The sequence below is a fragment of the Glycine soja genome, chromosome 11, assembly GCF_004193775.1.
Source record: "Glycine soja cultivar W05 chromosome 11, ASM419377v2, whole genome shotgun sequence".
Lineage (NCBI taxonomy): Eukaryota > Viridiplantae > Streptophyta > Magnoliopsida > Fabales > Fabaceae > Glycine > Glycine soja.
The window spans coordinates 52293282-52315580 of NC_041012.1; the positions used below are offsets into that span (position 1 = coordinate 52293282).

General features: G+C 32.5%; 3 protein-coding genes and 1 long non-coding RNA gene across 9 annotated transcripts; all 4 read right to left on the reverse strand.

The window, feature by feature from the left end:
• Positions 1-235: 235 nt before the first annotated feature.
• Positions 236-3702, reverse strand: LOC114376068. Of its 6 annotated transcripts, XR_003658897.1 has the most exons (5): positions 3365-3693; positions 2843-2950; positions 1533-2226; positions 1041-1453; positions 236-793 (listed from the first exon to the last, which is right to left on the reverse strand). It is a non-coding gene; the product is annotated as an uncharacterized LOC114376068 (long non-coding RNA). The 6 variants fall into 6 exon arrangements; XR_003658899.1 differs by having other exon boundaries at positions 342-1472; positions 3365-3702; XR_003658901.1 differs by having other exon boundaries at positions 342-1453; positions 1572-2226; positions 3365-3701.
• A 4656-nt stretch (positions 3703-8358) lies between these two features.
• LOC114373412 lies at positions 8359-11169 on the reverse strand. Its single transcript, XM_028330876.1, has 6 exons — positions 11108-11169; positions 10046-10178; positions 9842-9945; positions 9560-9704; positions 9313-9468; positions 8359-9164 (listed from the first exon to the last, which is right to left on the reverse strand). The coding sequence occupies exons 1-6, from the start codon at positions 11167-11169 to the stop codon at positions 8436-8438; spliced, it is 1329 nt and encodes a 442-aa protein (XP_028186677.1). The 3' UTR covers positions 8359-8435.
• A 1394-nt stretch (positions 11170-12563) lies between these two features.
• On the reverse strand, positions 12564-17678 carry LOC114376235 (kinesin-like protein KIN-13B). The gene is made up of 12 exons (XM_028334236.1): positions 17370-17678; positions 17071-17286; positions 16463-16648; positions 16092-16193; positions 15605-15682; positions 15426-15507; positions 14968-15127; positions 14593-14895; positions 14119-14337; positions 13634-13979; positions 13489-13554; positions 12564-13085 (listed from the first exon to the last, which is right to left on the reverse strand). Exons 1-12 carry the CDS (start codon positions 17535-17537, stop codon positions 12906-12908), a joined length of 2106 nt encoding a protein of 701 aa, XP_028190037.1. The 5' UTR covers positions 17538-17678; the 3' UTR covers positions 12564-12905.
• A 1187-nt stretch (positions 17679-18865) lies between these two features.
• On the reverse strand, positions 18866-21673 carry LOC114374565 (mitochondrial arginine transporter BAC2-like). The gene is made up of 3 exons (XM_028332226.1): positions 21491-21673; positions 21149-21411; positions 18866-19720 (listed from the first exon to the last, which is right to left on the reverse strand). The coding sequence occupies exons 2-3, from the start codon at positions 21383-21385 to the stop codon at positions 19070-19072; spliced, it is 888 nt and encodes a 295-aa protein (XP_028188027.1). The 5' UTR covers positions 21386-21411; positions 21491-21673; the 3' UTR covers positions 18866-19069.
• Positions 21674-22299: the final 626 nt, after the last annotated feature.

Sequence of the window (22299 nt, forward strand, 5' to 3'; positions counted from 1 at the left end):
AACCATAATTCTCAAAGCATATCATCACAATTTTCTAATATGAATTTGGATAAAAATTCATACAATAATTTCGTCAAAACCGTCAATTCTCAAAGCATACCATCCCAATTTTCTAGTATGAATTTGGATAAAAATTCATACAACAACCGCATCAAAACCGTCAATTCTCAAAGCAAACCATCTCGATTTTATAGTATGAATGAAATTCATACAATAATTGAATAAAAATCGTCAATTCTCAAAGCATATCATCTCGATTTTATAGTATGAATCAAATTCATACAAGAATTGTGTCAAAACCATCATCCCAACTTTTTAGTATGAATTTAATTGGGATAAGATTCAAGCAATAATAGCATCAAAACCCTTAATTCTCAAAGCGATAATAGCATCCAGATTTTATAATATGAATTTGAATCAAGCATCGTTTCACAAGAAGAGCAATTGCCTTTATCCCTTTGCTCTCTATGATACATCTTTGATACTCTGGTAAACTTGAAAGACAAGTCAACCCAATTAAGTTAATAACCAGTTGAAGTTTATCAAATGATCCATAACTTTCTAGGGATGATGTATAATCCAGAGTATGTATTAAATTAAGCTTTTCAAGCCTGACAAGCCTTTCGCATTCAGTACATCTAATAATAAGAATCTAGCATGCGAGGAGATAGAATTACGTGGAGAATGGATCATCACGAGAACAGCCCTTGATACTGGTTCGCCTTGAAAAGGATCAGCAATATCCTTTTGACATATTCGGCACCATTTTTCAAGTGTATCCACAAAACTCAAGCTATAGACAAAGGAGAAATTAGAATTAGTATAGTTGGAGAGCATCAACACAGTGAAGGTGAAATAAAAGTTCACCTATAAAATTTCAGAAATATAATCAACCTTCAACAGTATTAGTAAGAAACTGAGACATAGGATATATATTATAACATCAACATGTATACACATGATAAATCCATCAAGAAATTATAATGGAAAGAATACAATTTACAATGCACATGTAATTAGTAAGTTGATGCAGAGCTCACTTCCATGAGTACGAGGGTTTAAATTTTCTCCACAGTGAATAGTAAGCCACCCAAGAATGTCTCATAGTCATAGATAACTCCCAAGACCAAGATGATAATTGGCTTTTAATCCCTCTTTTACCATGGATATTTGTTTTTTCAATGACAAGACAGGTTTAGACAATTGGTCTTGAATATTTTCAATCAGGAGGATTAAGGAGAATTCTATCAATTCCTTGTTTCCAAAACTTGATATGATGATCACCCGCCCAGCGAGTAATTAGAGCCGACTGGCATGCTTCCACTGACAAAGACCCATGGTTGTTCCCAATTTATTTAGAACTAAGCCCAGTTTCTGTCATCCCACAAATTATTGCATCAACAAGAGCTTCACCACACAAACCAACCACTTTTAAACAATTCGCTTGGGATCTCTGAACAGATAAAACCAATCTTTATCAGGAGTAATACATTATATTACAGTGATCATCTTAGAGAACAATTAAATATTACCAATAGACATTGAGCAAGCACAAACATTTGTGGAAATACCTCTCCATCCTCTATAAGTTTTCTTGCTACAGAATCACATAAAGCTGGTAACAAAATAGACGTTAGCTAGCCTAAATACTTGAGAATGGATGATAATAAGGAAATTTTTTTGTTTGTAGTGGAAGGTGGAGGGATATTTTAATACATAAAGATGTGTACAGCTTTAAAAGTGTAAGTTTAATAGAACTATCTGTCCTTGTATGGATGTTTGCTAAGACTTTCATAAGTATAACATCATTACCAACAGGGAACCTAGAAGGAGGCCAGCGCCACAGTATTGTGCTCAAAAGCAAAGTCGTCTCTTCAAAATATTCAATTTTTTTTGCACCTTCAGCAAAATCTTTTCTATTTCCAACAATACGCATGGAAGTCTCTGTTTCTTTCAATGCTTCCATAACTGCCTTCTCACTTGTAGCACTCAAATTTGAGATTACCAAATTCAAAGCAATAGCACAGGGTGTTGCAACTTCTACTTGATGTGAAGATAGCAAGGATGACAGACAATAGACAAGATCCAACATATGGAATTGCAATAATGAATTGGGTATAAAACTAATTACCTTTACTGCCACATCTGATGCCATGCTTAACAAAGCCTCACTTTTGCATTGAAAAATCCATAATAATGCGCTCCCAAAATATCGGCAACAGGTTCCTAAAGAATTAAAGCAACTTAGGGAAGTACATATTTCAATGTTATTGAAAATATCAGAGCAACTAATTTATATCAAACCATTCTACATAAATATATATGTTGGAATTCACATAGTATTACATTAGTAACCAGTTTCAAAAAGTATATGTTTGCCTTGAGAAAATATTTTCTATTATTATTTTCTGTTTTCACTTTATTTACTGATTTCAAAAGTTAGTACAGTAAAAAATGACTTTTTATTGTTTTCTATTTTCACTTTTTCTTGTATATACATCAGAAAACAGGGAACAAAGTGAAATCTCAAACCAAGTGGCCCCTTAGGAAATTCTTTCTTCTATTTATTTGTAATTGAATTGTAATGTAATAAGTCATTGTAGGTAATTCCCCTGATGTAAATATAATCCTAACTTCCTAAGTATGCTGAGTGCAATTGACTCAAGCAAATTCATAAAAAAAATTCTCTAAGTTCTTCAATCTTTTCAAGTAAATACAGTCATGTACGATTTATAACTCTAATGAACTAGCATGAAACTCCAAATTCAGGTTCACATGTTCTATTAACTACGGTTAAAGCCCGAAATAAATAAATAAATAAATAAGCATGTAAACAATGCACCTTAACAATAGCATGACATGCTGCACGTGCATCTCCTGATAATGAATCAAGAGCGCACCAATTGATCATAGCACATTTTTCCATCTATTTGTCTTCTCATCAAAATGTCTGTAAAAAAAAGAGAGAGAGAGATTCAAAAAGATTCACAACAACAACAACAACCCATGAAACTAAAAACCCGAAGGGTTGGCACAACGGTGTAACGCCCTGCTGCATTCACATGAGTGGGTGAAAACGATTTATTTAACGGGAGAACCATGTTCGATTCTCACCATGTGCAAAATTCTCTTGTGACAGCAGCAGCCACACACTACACACCGTGAGCAGATAATTCTCTGACCAATGTGTTAGGGGACACCGTGGTCTCAGACCCAGGACCAAAAGAAAAACCATGAAACGAAAAACACAGTTCAATCACTTTGAACCAACGAGATAGAAAATTAAAGGATGGGTAGAAGGGTGCCCACTATGTCGGAAGTAAAATAGATAGAAAATTTAAAGAAAATTTCACGGAATAAGGACCTGGAGGGAAGTGACTGGGTGGGATGGGGGGTGCAAGTTGAGATCTGGTGCCAAGGTTTAAGGCGTGGAGAAGACGGCGATGAAGGGTCTGCATATGAGAACTGATGCAGCGATCGTTCTCTTTCTCTTTCTCCTTCCCTCTGTCGGATTTCATGGTTTCGTTTTGTGTGAGAATTGAAGAAAAAGAGAGAGAAATTGAGTGGAAGAAGAAATTGAGTTTGTGTTGAAGAAAAGAAATGTTCTTGATGGATCTTTAAACGGTACTTATGAATGGGTTGTGTAAGTATCCAAGAAATTCTCTCAAATAACAAAAAAGCACAAATTTCTTATTTCAGGAGGGTGAGTAACAAAGAATGAGGCTAAACTTATAGCAAAATTATAGCATCTAATCTCGTAAGGCTTTTGGGGCTCTGCATACAAAATGAGAAAAATATATTAATGCGTATGTTTTGAATATTTTATAAAATTATAATTTTTCTTTATATTATTTTATTTACAAAATTTGATAATTTAAAAATTTTGATATTTAATTGGATTTTGTATTTAGATTTTTATTACAGTAAATAATATTTAAAGTAATTTGATATTTAATTGAATGATGTATTTGGATGTTTATTATAATAATTGAAAAATAAATAAATATGATATTTAATTGAATGATGTATTTAGATGTTTATTATATGAAATTTATATATGTAAACAAATTAACTATTTAAATATGATTTTTATTTACAATTTATATATGTAAACAAATTAATTATTAGATAAAAATTAATTATCCCAAAATTTATTAGATAAATTTACATCTGCATTAAATATAGATTAGATATTTTAGTATTATATATAACGCCATTAATTAATTTATAACATAATTGGTTTATTAACTAAGTTGGTTAGAGTGTTGTCCTAATAACGCAAAAGTCACATATTTGATTCTTGATTGGACCATTAATTTTAAATTAATTTCAAAATTATATTCTAAAAGAAAAAAATCCTATGGACCTCATATTATGCAGCGTGTACCAACAAAATTATTGGATGAAAATACGTTTGGTTGGATTTTTGAAAACATTTTCTTATGTTTTTATTTCTTGAAAACATAAAACAAGAAATCAAACCAAACATGTTTTCAAAATTCTAATCTTTTAAAAATAAAAACAATTTTCAGAAAATGAAATTATAAATCAAACACTAATTATTCACCTAAGAAACGTTTCCAGATTTGTTATCATTACTATGAAAGATATGAAAATTGAAAACAATTAGGATGATGAGGTTCATGAAAATAAAATATATCTTTTTAGTAAGTAAAAAAATAAATTAAATTATTTGAAAATATTAGATTTTTATTTTTATTAAAAAAAATATTAATATAATATATTAGATTGGTTAAAGATAATTACAACAAATAATAAAAATAATAGATAAAGAAAAATTGTTTAAATAAATTTTAATTAGTACAATTCTTACACAATAATAAACAGTTATTTCTCTTGTAATCACAAATAAATGATATCTCCTAGTATAATCTTTATTTGCAAGGTCTAACCTTAGTATAGCAAACAATGTAATTAAATAATTTTGTGTAATTATTTTACAATAATCATTATAAAAATGATAAATAATTTGTCATATTATTGTTGAACTTAAATATACACCATAAGAAAATTTAATTCATATCATAGTTTGTGTAAAAATTTAGTTAGAAAGTATTTTTTATCAATTTGACTTAAATAAATATATTCTAATTAATGTAAATATTTAAAAGATAGTTATTAATGAATAAAAAATAAAAATAATATGATTTTTTCATTATTATAGAGGAAATGAATATAAAATTGGTACGTGACATCATAGAACAATTTATTATTATTATTATTATTATTATTATTATTATTATTATTGTTATTATTATTATTATTATTATATTAAATAAATTTGTATTTGTTCTCTTTTTATAATTACACAAATTTAGTCTCTAATTTTTAAAATCAAAGTTTTGACCCATCCATCGATTGACCGAATTAAAAGTGTTTATTTGATATATAAAAAAATTCTTTACTAATTTATCTAATCTTAAATTGTCACATTTATTTTTCTTTTTATTTTAAAAAAAGTCATAACATTTTTCAACGCTACTTGTAGTAGAATTTGAGTTTATAACTTCCTAGTTTTTTTTTTCTTTCGTCATTACCTTAAGTACATTAATTTTATGTTATTTATTTTAAAATTTTAGTCAAATGTGACTATCTAACAAAAATACTAGAAATGTATAAACATGATTTATATGTCATTTTATAATTTATTAATAAATTTATCAAATATTTCTAATTCTAAAAATTAACTTAACCCTGAAAATGAACAAATTTAGTTTTACGGCTTCATTATCTTGTCACAATACAAGGTTTTTGACACAAGTATACAAAATAAGTAAGAATAATGAATAACTATAAGTTTATCATTCTATAATAAAGACGAAATCAAAGGCCACCATTGCTCAAAGTGCTTTGCATATCATCCCAATAATGGAAAAGTTACACTAGCTTGCTTAAAGGACATTGCTATATCAGGCTACACAACACAATACATGCCTTTATGAATAGTTTAAAAGGTCAATAAGAAGATTGTCTAAAAACCAATTTAGTTAGTGTTCTAAGAGTAAATGATTTTCCAATTTATAAGCAGTCAATATTTATTATATTTTTAATGTTCATTTAGTTTAGATGTCAATATTTTGAGGATTAATATTTTTACATATGTAAAGATTTATTTATTTGACTTTATTTATATACAAGAGATATTTTCTGATTATTATAATTTTGAGATTTTATATTCTTTTAGCATGTGCTATTTTTTTAATGAAAGATGTTACATAAATAAATAATTAACACATGTTGTATATCAATCAAAACACTAGGTCTAGAGACGAGATGATCCAAACTCTTCTTCTCCCAATTGCCTTGTTTCTCATGTGCATCCATTCCAAATTATATTGTCCATTGATCCTTAATGTAGAGTTCTTTCTTAGGCATTAGAATGAAAGAGTTTGCATAGTAAGACAACAAACAAAATTACAATAAGAAATAACCTCATCATTCAACTTAGAAGAAATAGAGTCTTACATTCCTCCATTAAAACTTCATCTTCGATCTTTTTCACATGGGAGACTTCATCATCAAACAAAGAGTTAGATTTTAGAATTTGGCATTCTTCACTTGGAACCTCTTTTTGAAATTCCTCGAGGAAAAAAATTTCACAAACAAACAAAGAGTCATAATGAAAAGAAGAATAATCATACATCTCTTTATCGTTTGTTATATTTTTTTCATTCTCTTTTTCTATCATCTTTTTTTTTCGCCTCTCAACTCTTTCTCTTTTGTTAGGAGAGAATGAAGAGTTTGGGAAGGGAAGGTTTAGGAGAGGTTTTGGGCCACAAAGGGGGAGACAAGGGGAGGTGTGCCAGGAAGGTGGGGGGAGACATGAGTAACGGAAGAAAGAAGAGGGAGGGGTGAGGAATTTTGAAATGGGGGCAAAAAGGTATTTTCCTTTTAGGTATTTCACTTTCACTTTTTCATTGTAAGAACCAAGTCCAATAATAAGATCTAAAAGTAATCTCCAAATTGTATTGTATAGTATAGGGGCATTCAAACTCAAATTGATCCAAAATAAAAATAAAAAATCCCTAAAAAAAATTGAAAACCAAATCAAACCGTTTTTTTTAATTTGTTTGGATGATTTTTTTTCTCAAATCGATTGGTTTGGTTCCATTTGCGATTTGTGTTTTTGAAATCGAACCTAACCGCAACACTTGTATTACCTAGTGTTGCGCATTTTATATATATATCACTTGAGTTTCATAATGTTTTTGTAATGTTATGTATACAAAATTTATACAATGCATATTACTTTCTTTTTCATATGACTTTTTTAATTAAGATATGTTTGGTTTACAATAGATAAAATTTTACAATTTTTTTAGAAGGTTTAACATATTAATAAGTTTTGTAGATTGTTATCAATAATATTTTTAATGTCATTTTATTTAAAATACAAAAAGAAAGTATATACATTTAATAAAATAATATTTTAGTAAAAATCGTAAAGGTTGAATCAAATCAAATCGTAAAATATTGGTTTGGTTTAATTTCAATTTTATTTTAAATGAAAATCGAACAAAATTAAACTTTTTTAACTTTAGTTCGAGCGACTTTTCGATAAAAAAATTGAATTAAACCGAGTCACAAACACTCCTAATTGTAGTCCATCATTTTAATTTTAAATTAATTACACTTTTCATGTTAATGTAATATTTAAGTTGCAACTTTTTTAAGGTAAACAATAAATTATTTTCATTTGCTATTTTTGTTCCCTTTTATAAATACACAAATTTAGTCTATAATTTTTAAAATTAAGTAGTTTTGATCCATCCATTTGTTGACCAAATTAAAAGTGTTTTCTAATGAACTTATCTTATATCACAGCATGGCATTTATTTTTCTTTTAAAAAAGGTCCTAACATTTTGTTCTGAACGTTATTTATAGTAGAATTTGAGTTTATAACTTCCAGTTTTTTTTTTCATTCATCATTTCCTTCTCTACGTTAATGATTTTGTTATTTATTTTAAAATTTTAACCAAATATGACTGTTAAAAAAATCATAGGAGTTGCAAAAAAATATAAAAGATCAAAATCAACTAAAAAACTTTAAATTATAATTAGCTAGAAATATAATTTCATAAAATTAAAAAATTATATGAAAATCATATAAATATGTTTATATATCATTTTACATTTATTAATTAATTTTATCAAATACTTTCTAATTCAAAAAAATAACTTAACCCTGAAAATTAACAAAATTTTCTTTTCGACTTCATTATCTGAAATTGTAAATGTAAATAAGTGAGTGGGTCAATAACTGCACCTACTTATAATTTTTTGAAAAAAGAATGACATTAAATTTATATCAATCTAAAAAATTCATATAAGAATGGAAGAACTATTTGTCAGTGGCCGGTGAGAGGTTGGATTAACAATAAATCAGGAAATAAAAGATGTGATGCTGGTTAGTCTAGGCTGGTTGGGTTGTCTTCTTGAGAGCTGCAAGACGAGCCAACAAATCATCATAATCTGGCAGACTAGGATGCACATGTCTCGCTGTCCTCCTCACCATTTCTGGTCCCTTGTCATGTTGAAAACAAGGATGATGAGATTGTTTCCTAGTGTAATGCATTAAGAGCCCATCCACTGTTCTTTCTTTTTCTTCTTCTGCAGGTTTAGTCTGTTGGGGTTGTTTCTTTGCTTTCTCTGACTCCTTTCCACTTGAGTCTTCTAGCTTTGCAGTGCCACACGTTTTAGAATCTGAAAAAGTATTGTTATCCTCGTGTGGTAGCTTGAGAGCTTCTTCTGATTTTGTTGGTTTGTTCATATTACTTTCACCTTTCTTCAATTTTTGTTTCACATAAGGAGGTGGAACAAGGTTGTAGGAAAATGGCCTCTTAATTTCTGTTTCATCCTCTGATACGCTTCCTAATGAACTTGAACAAGCCTTATTATGGCCGTCCAGCGATGAATTGTCATCTTCAGTGCTGCTTCGTGGCGACCTCCAATAGGCATCACTGGTATCCTTCTTTCCTTCAAATAGGGAGACATCATTGTTCTTGTGATCCTCATGATCATTTAGTAGATCAGGTTTAGCCTTCCCCTTCAACAAGAAGGATGCTTGGAATAAGTAATCACTTTTGTGAACATAGCTGTAAAAGCTGAGGTAAGCCAAAAGCATTCTTAAACTTGATAGTGTCAAGGTTCAGTTGTTGAATATAATGTATAGCTGAATAAGTGTATATATCAATTCACTTCTAATTATCCAATTCAGATTCATATTTTTGCTGAAACATATGCTTGATTATTTAGATGATAAAAAATAAAGAAAAAACTAATCATCAATTATAAGTAAAACTTACTAAATGTAACTGAGGCGGTGAGTGAAGTCTCTGCTCCAAAGCCTTGCTATTCCATTCTATAGAGAACTCTTGCGCTACATCATGCAACAGCTGGATCTTCATCTCTTTCGAAGGAGGATACTGCCTCAACTTTTCAACAAACTGCAATTATTCAAGTAAGTGGTAGAAAGTGGAAACAAAGTTGTCATCATGAAAACAATTTACAGGCTATAAGAGTGGTCCCATCCATTACCTCTTTACTTATGTAAAGTTCAAGAGAATTCCCAAATTTCCCGGTGAACAAGCTTCTGAGCTCGCGTAGTTCCGGCAGATCAGAAAATCTTGCTGCAGCATATATCAATGACTGTATAGCTTCTTTGCATTCAGCGGGGCAATCCCTATTGAAGAAAATTAAAATATTGTCAAGTTAAACTTCTGCTTAACCAGTGAACCTCCCAACAAAAGGAACGCAAGAGTGATTGAAGACAAAAAAGAAAAATACTAATTCTTTTACTGCATACACAGAAAATCATACCTCTGCTTACAAAGGTCTCCAACGTGACCCAATATGCAAGTAGTAAATTTTCCAATGATTTCATAGCAAAACGTCAGATTTTGCTCGACCAGAACTCCTTCAGCCTGCTTCAAGTGTAAAGACTAATTAACAAGCCTAATGAATATACACATGGTGTAGATAACATATCACAATATACAATAAAAAATGGGAAGGAAAAAATACCCTTCCATATGCATTGTAATCAAGGGCACTCCTAAGAAGGTCGGCAATGTCTTTCTTCAGAAATTTCTGCACCGCGCTCCTTTTCTTGCATATCGTCTCCAGCCTCATCTTTATTAACTTCAACCGCGATTTGCTATTTCACATTTTAATTTCATCATCATTATTGTTATTTTAAGAAGAAAATAAAAAAGGGAAGGAGGGAAACAGAGAAGTACCACTTGGAATAGAATTTGGGCTTGAATAGCGCATTGAACATTTTCACTCCCGAGAATCCGAATATAAGAAGCTGGAAAAGTGAAAAACGGGTTCTTGCAGGAGGGTATGTTCTTGTGAAATCAAGAATGCAGAGACTCTTGTGAGGAATGGAATGGAACTGAAGAGGAAGAGCTTGGAAAAAATAGTTGCTTTATCTGCAAGAAAGAATGTAGCAAGAGAGAGAGAAATGGGAGCAATAAAAAGGTTTGTGAAAATGGTAGGAAGAGAGAGAGAAAGGGTCACTACAGAATGAATATATATGAATTCGTGAGATGAAAAGAAAGAAGCAAAGGCTGTTTGTTGCCTGTTGTGTTGGAGAGCATGTTTATGTCACGTAAGAGAGCGTTGTTTCCTTTGCCACAGAAGCTATAAAAGGGAACCCTTTCCCTTTGTTGTAGGCACCGAAACCAGTGCGTAGTCAGTGGCAGAAGAAAACATATGGTAAATAAGCAGTCAAATATTTAGCGGTAAATTTTGGGAGGTCCTAAATTTTTCCATTACAAATTTTGAATTTTAGAAAAAAAATATTTAACAATCACATTCTTTTTTTTTTCTTTTTACACGTAAGAATCACATTCTTGAAGTAGTAATTAATTTTGCTCACCTAAAAAACGTTTCGGGATTTACTATTATTACTATAGAAAATATTGTAAGATATGAAAATAAAAATCAGTTAGGATTTTGAGGTTCATGTTAATTTACGTATGTATTATTATTACTACTTGTTAATAAACTTTTACTCCATCTTTCTTATCACTATTCACGTAAAAAAAATGAATATCCTATAACAATATAAGTATAAGAAACTGATGAGTGTAGTTTAGTTGTTCGCCATCAGTGACAGAGTGGTTCTTGGGGTTGTTCGCCATCAGTGACAGAGTGGTTCTTTGAGGAGTGGATCTCCTCAATTTAAAAAAAAAACTATAATTTCAATTTAAATAAATAATAATGGTTGGATTAAAATTAATTGTTAGGATGAATTTTAATCAAACTCATTGTTTCATTAAAGTTAGAAACAACTCTCCAACCCTAATTTCAATCCCCTTTCCCAAATCAATTTGTTGTAACAGAATATCTTTAAGGTTGGCAACGAGCGGTTGAAAGAAGACGTGATGATCTCGACATTGTGCTGGCTCCTATCACTGGAAGCAAGGCTCTACGAAGGTTAGTGACAAGTGGTAAATAAGTTTTCGAAGAAGTCACGATAACCTAGGCTTCATGATGACTTTAGCCACCATTGAGCATGACTTTAGCCACCATTGAGCATGACCAATGGTAGCAACCAAAGAGCTAGAACGACAACGACCAGAGAGCGACGTCAACAAAGCTCCACCACAAGACACCAGCGGCGGCGATCAGAGACCAAAGGGCATGCCAAACCTAATTTCTGGTAAGATTTTCTCTCTTTTGGGTATTCATTATTAATTCAATAAAATGATTATTTTTTTTATTTATGAATAGGATGGTCATTGATCATTTTATTATTATTGACAAAGTTGATTTTTGTAATTTTGAGAGAATTGAAGAACGTGAAAAAAACAATGGACAAATGCTAGCCATCAATGAAATACTTTGAGAACTAATAACTTGTTAAGATTTTGTGGGTAATAACTTTAATCAAGTTGAAGATTCTGACAGTGTTGGATGGATATTTTTTTGTGTTTTCTATTTTTCAGGATGAAAAGGTGGCCACTATAGAAATTGTCTTTGCTTTCATAGGACTAAAATTGGTGTCTATAGAAGTTTTTCTTTTCACATCTACAATTGCATGTTGTGTCACACGAGGAGAAACTTTTGTATTGAAATGAGATTTTTGAAAGGGTTTAAAATTGCATCAATATTATAACAGCAAAGATGGGAAGCAAACAAGAACCAAGATGAGCAAGACTGTAAGAGGAGAAATTTTTCGGTGAATTTTGCTCAAGAACTAAGATGTGCCTATATGAAAGTTTAAGATGAAAAATTCTTTAGAAAAATTTCTGTATTGAAATCAAACTTTTGTATTGAAATGAGTTGCAAAAGGAAGTTGCAAAACGGAAGCAACTTTCCGACTAGAAGTGATGCGTTTAATGATTTAAAAAATAAGTGAAGAAAAAATGTAAATTTTATTAAAATTCATCTTAATCATTAATTTTAACCCAACTGTTATTATTTATTTAAATTGAGATTCTGCCGTCTTTTTCATAAATTGAGGAGATATACTCCCATTTCCCCTGTACCAAAGTTCAACTATTTTATTAAAATATGGGGGCGACTGCACCACTTGGCCACATAAACTCTCATACTATGTCATTAGTTAATTATTCCAAATGCTAATGTTAATAAATGAAAACACATACATGGTTTCATATTATATTTCTAACACAATTGAGAGCTTTATACACAGATACATTGCCTTGATAGAGGCATGTAAAACCAATACATGTCGACATTCTTAGTAAAGAGAAAAATGAAGACTCAACCCCAGTTTCTTATCCTGGGGAGAATAGCCAAAAAAATTATGAATCAACTGTGCCACGTCATAACCTCCACCTGAATCACAGAAATGCATGATTCCGATCACCGAAATAAAACCTTCTAACAAGGGAGTCTGTTTTAAATTATATCAGTAACCGGTAGATGAAACCAAAACATTATGTTCCTTTAAACGTTTCTGAAAATGAGCCAAACGGGTTTGCAACTGCAGGATGCCAGCAGCCTTCTGAGAAAGAATGGCATTTAGTCTTGTTATGTAATCATCCAGCTGATTCCCTGGTTGATCTGCTTCAACCAAGAGGTTCATCTCCTGCATGTCAAGTGCAGATAAAAATATGAATATGAGAAATGGACTTCGCACCCTTGGGAGGATGCAGTGGCAAGGATATTATTCAGGAATTCGTTTTTCACAATTCTAGACCTGTTCATTATTCCTAGAATGAATAACACTGGAACCATGGACAACATTCAGTAAAAGATTTCATGAAATTGAAGTTTGGTGTGTTATGTACTTGTTGAAAGTATGCACACAATTCTTGATCATGCTATTTATCAAATTAAGTACTCACATTTGTATTCGCATTCAATTGTTTCAGGTTACTCGCTACATACAACTAGTCAATTGTTTCTAAGGTTGGGACACATGGCCCAGTGTCCAGTTACCAAAAAGAGTAAAGGAAAAGAAAGAACAAAAAAAGAGATAATTTAAATACCTCTCTAACAATGTTCATGGTCTCCTCTACTTGTGTCCGGTGAGCATTTACAAGGTCCTCTTCTTCCTGAAATAATGACATGCATTTAGTAAATATGAGCCCTGGATTTTTTATACAATTATTATCTCAGTAGCCGACAACTTACCTGTAAAAGGGCATTTAAATCATCCTCTGCATGTGTGGTTTGAGGTTCAAATTTTGGGAGGTCCTTCCATTTGATCTGACCACTGGGTTTCTTCAATTTGTCATCTGTCGTAGCATATAACTCCATCTTTCCATTTTTCTTCAATGGTGGTTTCACCTGCTCGTAATACTCTTCAGATGGGCTAAAATCATCCCATTCATTTTCATCAGGCCATCCATCTGTCGTGCGATCCTCATAGGCAGACCCAGTAACGGAAGATAAGGGAACTGTACTTGATTCTTTAAGGTTGAAATTTGATGATAAAACATCCTTCTTTGAATTGTTCCCTTTTGATAGGCTTTTTACCCTGGTTTGTAACAACGAAAAGATGAATTTTCTTTATCCTTTTGTGTGTGGGTGTGCTGTGTAGTTGTCTGAGGTATGATGTGGGTGGTTTAAAGGAGCGAGAGATGCAGAATTATATCTAACAGAAAATTCATTATTACCTGTCAGCATATCTTAATGTATTCAGAGTATGTTCGCATGAACCAGTGCTTGGTGATATGCATGATATCATAACGGTGCGGGAGTTGCCAACAAATGAATCCCTCAAAACTTCAGTCAGTTTACTGCCTCTGAAAGGGATGTGTCCTTGGTCATTGTCAAGAGCTCTAATGCATTCCTTTAGGGCAAGTAAGCTCTTATTGATTTCAGCACCTTCTATTCTGAATCATACAGTTGTAAGAAATTGATGAAACAAAAGAATTCATTAGACTAAAATCAGAATGCTTGAGGGTTGCATACAATTCATGATAAAATCCCAAATCTGAGATATCTTTAATAATAATGTATATGGCCGAATTTAGAATCTAATCTAGTCTAATTTATATTCCTAATTAATTTTCTCAGGCATAAGTACTATTTTATCTTGGATAAGTAACAAGGTAAATCTATCTTAAATAACTCAAGCTCAATCAAACCTTGTCTGTTTGTCATTATCAGTGGTATCTGCTCCACGTTCACTTCCAGCAAGATCTATGAAGGAGAGCTTGCCAACCAAACGGGGAGGTTTGGATTCATTGCCATCAACTGACCTCTTGATAGCAAGCTGAAGTATTGCATGTGACCGTGATGATTCCTCATTTGCACCCGTGGTGCCTGTACTTCTTGTGGAATTTCCTTTCTCAATCAGGTCTTTGATGTTCTCCACATCTGATACTCGGTACTCTTGCAAACCCACAATGCAAACTTGCTGCTTACCATCCTCCCTCATGCAAAGTTTTCTGCAGAATTAAAACTTTAAACCTCAAGAACACACAAGATTACAGATGCAAACAAGAAGATATTTGACTTACTTTCGATCATTAAGAAGATCAAAGAGCTTGCCACCATATATTTCAAAGAAACTCACAAACAATTGAAATCCCTGGTTCCTGTAAGTATGATGCATCAATCTAAGGATGTCCCTTGATGCTTTAAGTGGCAGTGGCTTCATTGTGTAAGTTTTTCCACTTCCTAGAAAAGAAGAAAGTGGAATTTAGAAGTTCACTCATAGTAGATATCATTGAGGTCAAGTTCACTCAGCAGAAAATAAACCACAACTAGACCTCAACAATTTTAAGAATAGAGTTTTGGTCATGGCCAAAAACATAAAATTTTAAACTTTACAGAGTGAAAAGAAACATCAGAAACTCCAAAGAGATATAAGATATTATAAAGCAGAAATATCACTTCACAAAGTGGCATAAAATTGGGATTTGTCTTCAGGCAGGATGCAATTGCAACAAAATTAAAATCCTGAGGATGTTATCACCTGTTTGCCCGTATGCAAAGCAAGTTGCCTTAGTGCGTTCAAATATTATTGGAACTATGGGCTCTACTGTTTCACGATACACCTAAAAAAACAAAATTTTAAAAAATTAGAATGAAGTCAAATAAGAAAATGTTGTCAATCGTTCTTTACAACTGAACATTTATGTACATTATAGTTACCTCATCATTCGTAACCTCTTCATTTAAAACAGCATCAAAGACAAATTCATGCTTTTCTACATACTGAGTTAGGTCAACCTGCAAAGCACATATAATTTTAAAATGTTTAACTATAAAGCATCCATTAGATTATCATACCATAAGCACTGACAGGTGAGGACATTAGTGGGTAGAATATTATTATCTTGGTTCTGTTCAATCTCCAACTAGAGTACTTAATATTTAAAACATACAGATAATTACACTCCACATATCATAGAATTACCTGTCTTTTTCTGTTTTATATTATGAATATTTTTTTCAAGTCACACGTGTCAGATTCACCAAGAGAAAAATTTAGAAATATCAGTTACATAGCCAGCACCACATTAGATTTCTTAGTACACAAGTCATGTTCAGCAACTTAATCTTATATCTCTAAAACCTATGGACAATTATACTACATTGGAAGTTGGAACTATCGATTAGTGTTGCCTCTTAAACTCACCTTCAGTTTAGTCTCATGCACTGTTAAAGAATTGGAATATGTTTCTATGATGTCTTCCTCATTTTTTGCTAATTCCTTCTTATTCATTGGTCTTTTACGAACCTGCATTGAAAAATAGCATGCAAATATTAGAACATAAAAGCAATGCTCTTTCGCAATTGGACAAGATTTAATATTCATTTTCAGAAAATTAAACGAATTTTAAATGATGTTCAATGTACATAAACTATAAAGTTGGTATGTTGGTATTATGCCAATGCACTATAATGCAGTCTTAAAGAAAAAAAAATCAAATTTACTACCAACCATCAGCAAAAACATTTTAAAATGAAAATGAAACACAAATGGAGGAGATATGCAAACGAACATACCACAACTTTAATCTTTGCTACAGAATTAGTTTTCTCTTTGTCTGCAGGGAAACTTTTCAATATGTTTTCAGGAGCACGAGCTCTGCCAGTCTGTTTGCTCAGCATGTAAGGTTCAGAGTCATCAAAGCTTCTACCCCCACCAGGTTGATACAGGGAGTTGGCATCATATGCATTGGAGGCTGGCATCTAGCAGGATCGACAAATTTAAACAAATTTAAGCCATCTTTTCATGTGCATCTACTTACAACTAGTTCAAAACAGATTAACTAAAGATTTTATAAGCCTATATGATCAACTTAAGAATACAATTCTCATAAAATCTAGATTGAGAAAATGCTTTTGCTCCTCACATCATATGGACAGAAATGAATGAATAAATTAAAAAACACAAAGTCCTGTCGCACGTACAATTTTCCACAACATCAATTCAAATTTTGCATAGTGTGAACACTTTCAAGGGTTAGAGACTCAAAGAAATTGAAAATTACTATAGCCGTGACCTTTTGAACAGATGCAATGTGACTGTTATTCACAGGACTAAATAATAACTTGAGAACAACAAAGCACAGCAATCAAATGAAAGTTCTTCCGTTGTAGAAAATAACAACCTCAGGAGGAAGAAGCTCGGTGTCAAACGAATGCAGATCCAACAAGCCGGGACTGGAATCAACGGAGAAATCTTCGCCATTCTTTTTCTGCATCGAAGAACGGTAACCGCCGGGAGGAGTGGAAGGCTCCATATAAAACTCATTTCCTCCGTTAAAGCTCCTCGGCGCATTCCGGTACATTCTTCCTCCCTGTGCACCTCCGTACAAGTTATAGTCCTGCTCGCATTCCAAAGAAGGAACGAATCTCATCAAATCGGACCAAAACGTTTATGAAGATCGATCGAAGACAAAATCGCTACCTGAAGCGGAGGAAGTTGGTTGGAGGAGGATTGAAGGTGTTGAAGGCCGGCCGATTGGAGCCACCGGTTGCCGTTGGAAGAGCCGTCGAGGAAGTTATCGGAGTACTGGCGCTGGTGGTGCACCCCCGCCGCACCAGATCTCAGCCCCTGTCTCCCTGCACCGTTCATCTTCCTTGGCGATGATCAGATCAGGTACAATGACAGTGGACTGGACTGGAGTGAAACCGAAGATATAGATACCATACGAGCGACAAAAGGGAAGGGAGGCTTTGAAATTTTTTGAACGGACTCGCTGCCTGGCACGTGCGAGTCAACGGTGAAACGACGACGTAGCGTTGGGGGTTTTTTGAACTTGTTGTCCCGTCCCACCCACATGGGTGGGGACGGCCTCTGTTTTTTGTCTTCACATCCAAAACTTGAGTTTAAAATCTTCTGCCACGTGGCATCCATTATGGGTTGGCTTTGCGTGGTGGTGGCAACGCACCATAACAATTTGCGGCGCGGCACCGTGGATTAGTTAAAGAAGAACACAATGACATGATTAGTTAAAACTAGTAGGGGTGGATGCACGTTCAGATCTACCCGATAACCTAATCTACTTGAATAAAATTGAAGAGAAAAATTCAAATTGGTTTGGATTTTAAAATTACAAAACATGATGACGTCTGTTTGAGTATCAAATTTAAACACGTAGAATTCTAGCAAAATTAGGAGCTCAAAACCAAAATAATAAAAAGAATAATTATATTTAGCAAAATTAAAAAATCATGTCACCACTTCAGAACAAGAATTGAAAGAAAGAGTAAAAGTTGAGTTCGACCTAGGAATTGAAGATGAAATTTTGATCAAGTCCTAACAATTATACGCAAGATAACGAAGATGAGTGCTATGAGATATTATTCGATTGTTCAAAATCAGCATGCACTGGACTTAACATTTCTAGTAAAAATGAGTTTCATGCTTCAGATAAACTGAAGTTCATTATATATCATATCAAATGACTACTATTTTGCATGTACCAAAAAAAATATCAAATGACTACTATTTTCCATGTACCAAAAAAAATATCAAATGACTATGCATGAGACAAAGCTTTCAATTCAACAAGAATTCATGGGGGGTATCACCCGATGAAATCTAATGACCCAAATAATTTCCTTAAAGCTTTAAATATAAATTGGTTATGCATCTTTTCTATATCAATGTAATGTTTTATGAGTGTAGTATTCGTGGCATTGTATTGTATTCAATTAGTAGTTAAAATGGGTAGATCTTTAGTTGTCTCATATGCAACTTCAATGGTCATAGGCGAAGTTTTGAAGGAGTGAATGTTATAGTTACTTTCTTGTATCAAATTGTTTGAAGTTGTCTAAAACTTTGTTGCATCTTTTGTAATATTTCTATCCAGAATTTTTGTTAAACAATTTTTATTTCTCAATGCCTTTATTTTAAATCAATATTCTAAAATATCAAATTAATTAATATATAAAACACCATAGTGTAATCCCTCTTTTTTTTTTTTTTTGAATGTGAATGAATATGTTTGGCATTTGGCAATTACATCAAGTTATCAAATACCATATCTGAATGACAATTTCGAAAAGACATGCAACTGGGAATGTGGTATCCCATTGTCACGTATCCCTCAAAACCTGATTTGCAGCCCTTGATTGCTCCCTACATTTGAATGCAGGTATTATTTATTTGTCAAACAGACACCTAAGAGTGATCTCATAAGCAGAAAATATAGCACCATTCACAACAAAGGCTCTAGCAACCGCAGTTCCTAAACCCCGCCATAGCACAACGTATCCTTCCTCTTCAACGCTCTTCCGAAGACAATCCAAAATGCCTTTGTATTTCCGCGAAGAAAGTGTCTGAGCCTGCAATCTTGTCTTTATAACGTCCAAAGGGTAGCTAAAAACCCAACTCACAACCCCAGCCAATCCTCCTGATACCAACATAGTATTCAAGGTCTCTTGACAACTTCTTCTACAACCTGGGTGAAGTTTCTCCCTTGCATATTCATATGTCCAAAAGTAGAGGCCATGTGCAGGTGCATCTCTTAGCATAGTGATGCCAAGTCCTCGATAAATGCCACGAAGACCCTCTCTTTTCCATATGTTGTTGGCGACCTTTATGGGACCCTTTTGTGGTTCTGTGGATTGTCCTGTGTTCTGAAGCTGAAGGCGAATTTTAACTAACTCAACAGGGGAGAGCAGCATGCTCTGCAAAGCGCCAGAGCAAAATCCTCCTAAAGCAACACCCTTGTAGGAAGGAGGGTCGTTGACAGAAACGGACGTGCTAAATGCCCTAGAGAGAACTGCGTAAATTTGGAAAACCATAGCGTTCTGCATTCAACGAATAAAATAAAGAATCACTTCACTTGTGGTCAGTCACATTTTATAAGAAGGATTTGAGATCATGTGATCAAGATGAATTCGTTTTTGAAACATTTAAAATTATTATTATTTCTCAAAATAATGATTTACCACATAGTAGCGAGTCCCGTGCTAATTAATTTTTTGCACCGACCACGATTAAAGAAGATATGTATTTGCTTTTAATTCTTTTTCAGTAAAACACTCAACATATTAATGAACAAATTTTGAAGTATTCACTGACTCATACTCCATCACAAATGCAACCTTATTAGACTAGTACTGCCATATTCTACTGTCAAAATTTATAATATGACTTTCATGATTGGTGGGATCCTAAACAATTGGATGACCGTGATCGTGGAGCAGTTGATAATGATTCTTCAATAATCCTGAAGCCATCGTTGCCTCATCCATTCTTCTTTATTTTAATATTGCCTCTGTGCGTGTATGACTCAGTGTGCCATGATTTTCGTTAATCCACAAACAAATAATTGAATAAAACATTCCAAAGGATTTGAGAACTCTTATACGAGTATAATATGATAAACACTATCGAGTATTGTTAGGAGTAGGACCCTCACTTATTAAAAATTAAGAATTTATTTTTAAATAGTTAATGATATTTACTAAAGTATATCTAATAAATATAAATTAAATGATAGTAAAAAAAATATAGGATATTTAATGTATTAAAAGAAATATAAAAATCATTTAGTAATGGTTTTTAAAGTCGTGATGACCAATCATTAACAATTAGAATAAGCAAATCCTAAAACTCATAACCTAATAATAAAAAGATTTAAGTGATGTGTAGGATGTCTCAAGTTCAAAAACAACGGCTAATAAAAAAAAATCTATATTTCAGTGAATTGTTGTTAAGATTTTTATACTTTTTAATATTGATGAATCTGATCATCAAACTTAAAAAAATGTGGATTAAGTTTATTCTAACTTTGAAAACACGTTGATTTTCTGTAAAAAAAGAAAAGAAAAAGAAAACACTATGATTTATTGAGAATGAGAGGCTAAATTCATGTGATTTTTTTAAAGTTTGAAGATAAAATTCATTGATGGTAAAAAAAGTATAAAGACCTTAATTATATTTTATGGAAATAAAAGGACTAAACTTTTTTTTTTTTTCTGACAGCCTATCTGCCATTGAGGTGGCTTCCACAATTGTACATCTAATAATCAATGGAATTACAGAAGAAGACAACAAAAAACGCAGAAGAAGAGATTGGTTGGTTGTGGCCTCCCACGTGAAAGGATATAAAGGGATAAACTCCCCATCATCCATCATCCATGTGATAACCATGATCTCAAAAAATGTCCGTATCTAAACTTAAAAGAGATAAAGACGAAATAAATAACGTGATAATCCAATTAATTAGTTACCTGAAATGTAACAGAGGCCAAAGGTGCAGCCATGCCACGGTACAGAGCAGTTGGTCCTTCCTTGGCCACCAAATTTCTGAGGATGGTGAAGGCAGCAGAGCCATTGTTGGAGCTTTGTTGCATCACACGGAGCGTGTCTAATGGGTAACCTGAGATTATACCAGCAGTGCCTCCAAATCCTCCAGCCACAAACTCTTTACCCGTACTACTAGCAAGAAATTCTGGCCAAAATTCCATTATCACCTTCCTCGATCTCTTTGCCCCTGATGAAATGAAAACTAATACAATTTTCAGCGTTATATATAGAGGCCATGCTATGAGAAAATAATGAAAAAACTTTACCCGCGGACTAATGAATCATTAAAACGTGGCAAACTTAGTCACGGAGCTTTGATGTGATATCAGAGTATAGTGTTGGGTTGGAGAACTAGACTGTATAAGTGGGAAGTGGGCTCGAGTCTTGGAGAGATCTACTTGATTGTTGGATCAGGTTTCAATATTTAAAAAAATAACAAAGTTTGACAGCAAACTTGAAAAATATTAATTAGCATTGAACAACTTTCCAGATATTTGATCTACTTATTTGTACATATATACAAACATACAGTGAATATGAAATTTTGTCTTAAAAGTTATAAAGGATAAATTTAATTTTGATACGTCAATGTAAATAGTTTACCTTGTTAACCAATTAAAAATTATTTTAAATATAACTTTTAAGATAATTATTATAATCATGTTTTATTTTTGTTTAATAAATAAAATGAAGATAACAGGGGAGTGTAAGTTTTGAATCTTGCAGATAGAAGGGGAACTTATATATTCATGATATATATAAATGTCTGATAATTAAATCAAGCAACGAATTACAGCACCGCCAAATCATTTATGTGATAAAATTCATTTTCTAATATTTGTTATTCTAATAAAAATTGTTATAACTAACTCATGTTTACTTAAAATTAAATCTGTAAAATCATCTTGATTTCAAAATCAATTTTACAAAGGCCTGTTATCCTCAATTTGATGCATAAGTCATTTCTCTTTTTACCCGTCTATTAGGCAGGTCACATTGGTTTCAAAATTATATTGAGTGTTTTCCATATATTTGGTGCATAAACTTAAAATAATAGTTTCTCTTTTTCCGGTCT

What these genes read in the sequence shown, in the direction of transcription:
- LOC114373412 (XM_028330876.1), bottom strand. Translation starts at nt 11,169, where the DNA reads ATGGCGAACAACCCCAAGAACCACTCTGTCACTGATGGCGAACAACTA. An exon ending in GGAGACCTTTGTAAGCAGAG is followed by an intron (nt 9,705 to 9,841) that starts GTATGATTTTCT and finishes TTTCTTCAATAG; the next exon opens with GGATTGCCCCGCTGAATGCA. An exon ending in AACTTTACATAAGTAAAGAG is followed by an intron (nt 9,469 to 9,559) that starts GTAATGGATGGG and finishes GAATAATTGCAG; the next exon opens with TTTGTTGAAAAGTTGAGGCA.
- LOC114376235 (XM_028334236.1), bottom strand. Translation starts at nt 17,537, where the DNA reads ATGAACGGTGCAGGGAGACAGGGGCTGAGATCTGGTGCGGCGGGGGTG. An exon ending in ACCAACTTCCTCCGCTTCAG is followed by an intron (nt 17,287 to 17,369) that starts GTAGCGATTTTG and finishes GAATGCGAGCAG; the next exon opens with GACTATAACTTGTACGGAGG. An exon ending in ACATTAAGATATGCTGACAG is followed by an intron (nt 13,980 to 14,118) that starts GTAATAATGAAT and finishes GTTACAAACCAG; the next exon opens with GGTAAAAAGCCTATCAAAAG.
- LOC114374565 (XM_028332226.1), bottom strand. Translation starts at nt 21,385, where the DNA reads ATGGAATTTTGGCCAGAATTTCTTGCTAGTAGTACGGGTAAAGAGTTT. An exon ending in TGGCCTCTGTTACATTTCAG is followed by an intron (nt 19,721 to 21,148) that starts GTAACTAATTAA and finishes CGTTGAATGCAG; the next exon opens with AACGCTATGGTTTTCCAAAT.